The following is a 1549-nucleotide window of genomic DNA, read 5'->3' as shown; positions in this document are numbered from 1 at the left end:
AAAAAAAAAAAAAATAAATAAATAAATAAATAAATAAATAAATAGGACACAATAAAGAACACTTTTAAATGGGACACCTATAGACCACGACAGGGTTTATAGGGTTTGTAAAAATCCTATCAAATCCTAAATTAGGGCAAGTATACCATCTCATGGTGAGATGTATGCTCTCAGTGTAATAGTTTGTACTTCTGAGCTAAAAACCCAAACAGTTGCTTAAATCAAGCATCGTCTTGAGCAGTGAGGATGTACTCAGTTCCCTAAATGGCTGCTTTCTGATGGTATATTTGAGGTTTGCAGTTTGAGGAATTTGGGAATTAACTTTAGTAGAGCCAATCATAGTCCCACCAGTACTAAAGTTTATCTTTGCTATTCTGTCTTTAGAGAAGATGCTGAAGCCCCAAAGGCCCGCCTTGTGAAACCAAGCTCCTCTTCCTCAGGCTCTCGGAGCTCACGCTCTGGTTCTTCCTCCACTCGCTCCACGGCAAATAGTGCCTCACGCAGCCAGCGGACAATGTCAACTGAAGCAGCAACCCAGCTAGGGCTGGCCACCCAGTCTTACAGCCTAGTGGGGCCAGAGGTGAGATGCTCTGAACCAAAGAAAGTCCACCACACTACCCTGACCAAAGCCGAAACCACCCCCAGCACAATCCCCAATCAGAGCAGAGCCTTCCAAACTGTCTGAATTAAAGTGGACTTGACTCCCAAGCTTTCCTAGGAGTCAGGATCTTAGGACTCTTCTAGCCATTGGAACTGTCACCAGCCACAAAACTCCCTCAGAGAAGATAAAAGATCATTTAAGTAGTAATGAACATCACATGAAACAGATTTCAGATGAGCACTTTCCTTATATGACACTAAACAAGCAAAAGGATGTAAGTTGATCATTTCCAAAAAGGCACCTCATTGTGCCTCTAAACCAGAGTGGGGGAAGCAAGCGTTCAAATCTATTTGAACACAAAGTGAAAAGACTGGGAAGGAGGGAGGTGAATACACCTAAAACTTCTCACCTAGGATGTTTTATCAGTGCTTCAGTTCGCCATGATCAAGAAGAAATGGGTGTTGTTCCCAAATTTTCTATGCATTTCTGCAGACTATTGAACTATTGTGATTATTCAGATAGTCATCAGAATCCACAGCCTTATATCACACCTGTTTGCACCATATACTGAGATCACCACTTCTAAGAAACACCAGGAAAGGAAATGTGTCCTTTTTTCTGACTTACTTCCTCTGTCATAAGGTTTGGAAATGAATTTCAAGAGGAGTTGAAATAGTGGGAGATGGAGAAAAATGAGTTGAGTTTCTCCTATCTATCAACTATCAAGATCTCTACTTATATTGAACCCTAAAATACCAACTAAAAAGGGAGTCTAAAGTATGTGATAAAAGTCTATGAAAAGCTTTCCATCTTGATGTTCAGAGGATTGCTAACCAATATAAGAAATACTTACTGGAGCAACTGTGGAATTTCCTCTCAAATCAGATGCCTGGACGGATTTCTGAGGTGGATACATCTAGAAGGAAATATTCACTACATGTCATTTAA

The 1549-nt window shown here is 40.5% G+C and overlaps 1 protein-coding gene across 2 annotated transcripts in view; it reads left to right on the top strand.

The window, feature by feature from the left end:
* Nucleotides 1-1324, top strand: part of Clmp (CXADR like membrane protein) — a 101983-nt gene extending 100659 nt beyond the window's left edge. For both annotated transcript variants that reach the window (XM_019206635.2, XM_010618046.3), the window contains one exon: nucleotides 385-1324. In XM_019206635.2, coding sequence (XP_019062180.1) covers nucleotides 385-685 — 301 coding nt within the window. In that variant the 3' untranslated portion in view covers nucleotides 686-1324. The remainder of the gene's footprint in view (nucleotides 1-384) is intronic.
* Nucleotides 1325-1549: the final 225 nt, after the last annotated feature.

The sequence above is a fragment of the Fukomys damarensis genome, unplaced genomic scaffold (assembly GCF_012274545.1).
Source record: "Fukomys damarensis isolate Sample0158 unplaced genomic scaffold, DMR_v1.0_HiC HiC_scaffold_16, whole genome shotgun sequence".
NCBI classification, from domain to species: domain Eukaryota; kingdom Metazoa; phylum Chordata; class Mammalia; order Rodentia; family Bathyergidae; genus Fukomys; species Fukomys damarensis.
This window is presented reverse-complemented; position numbering and strand designations above follow the sequence as displayed.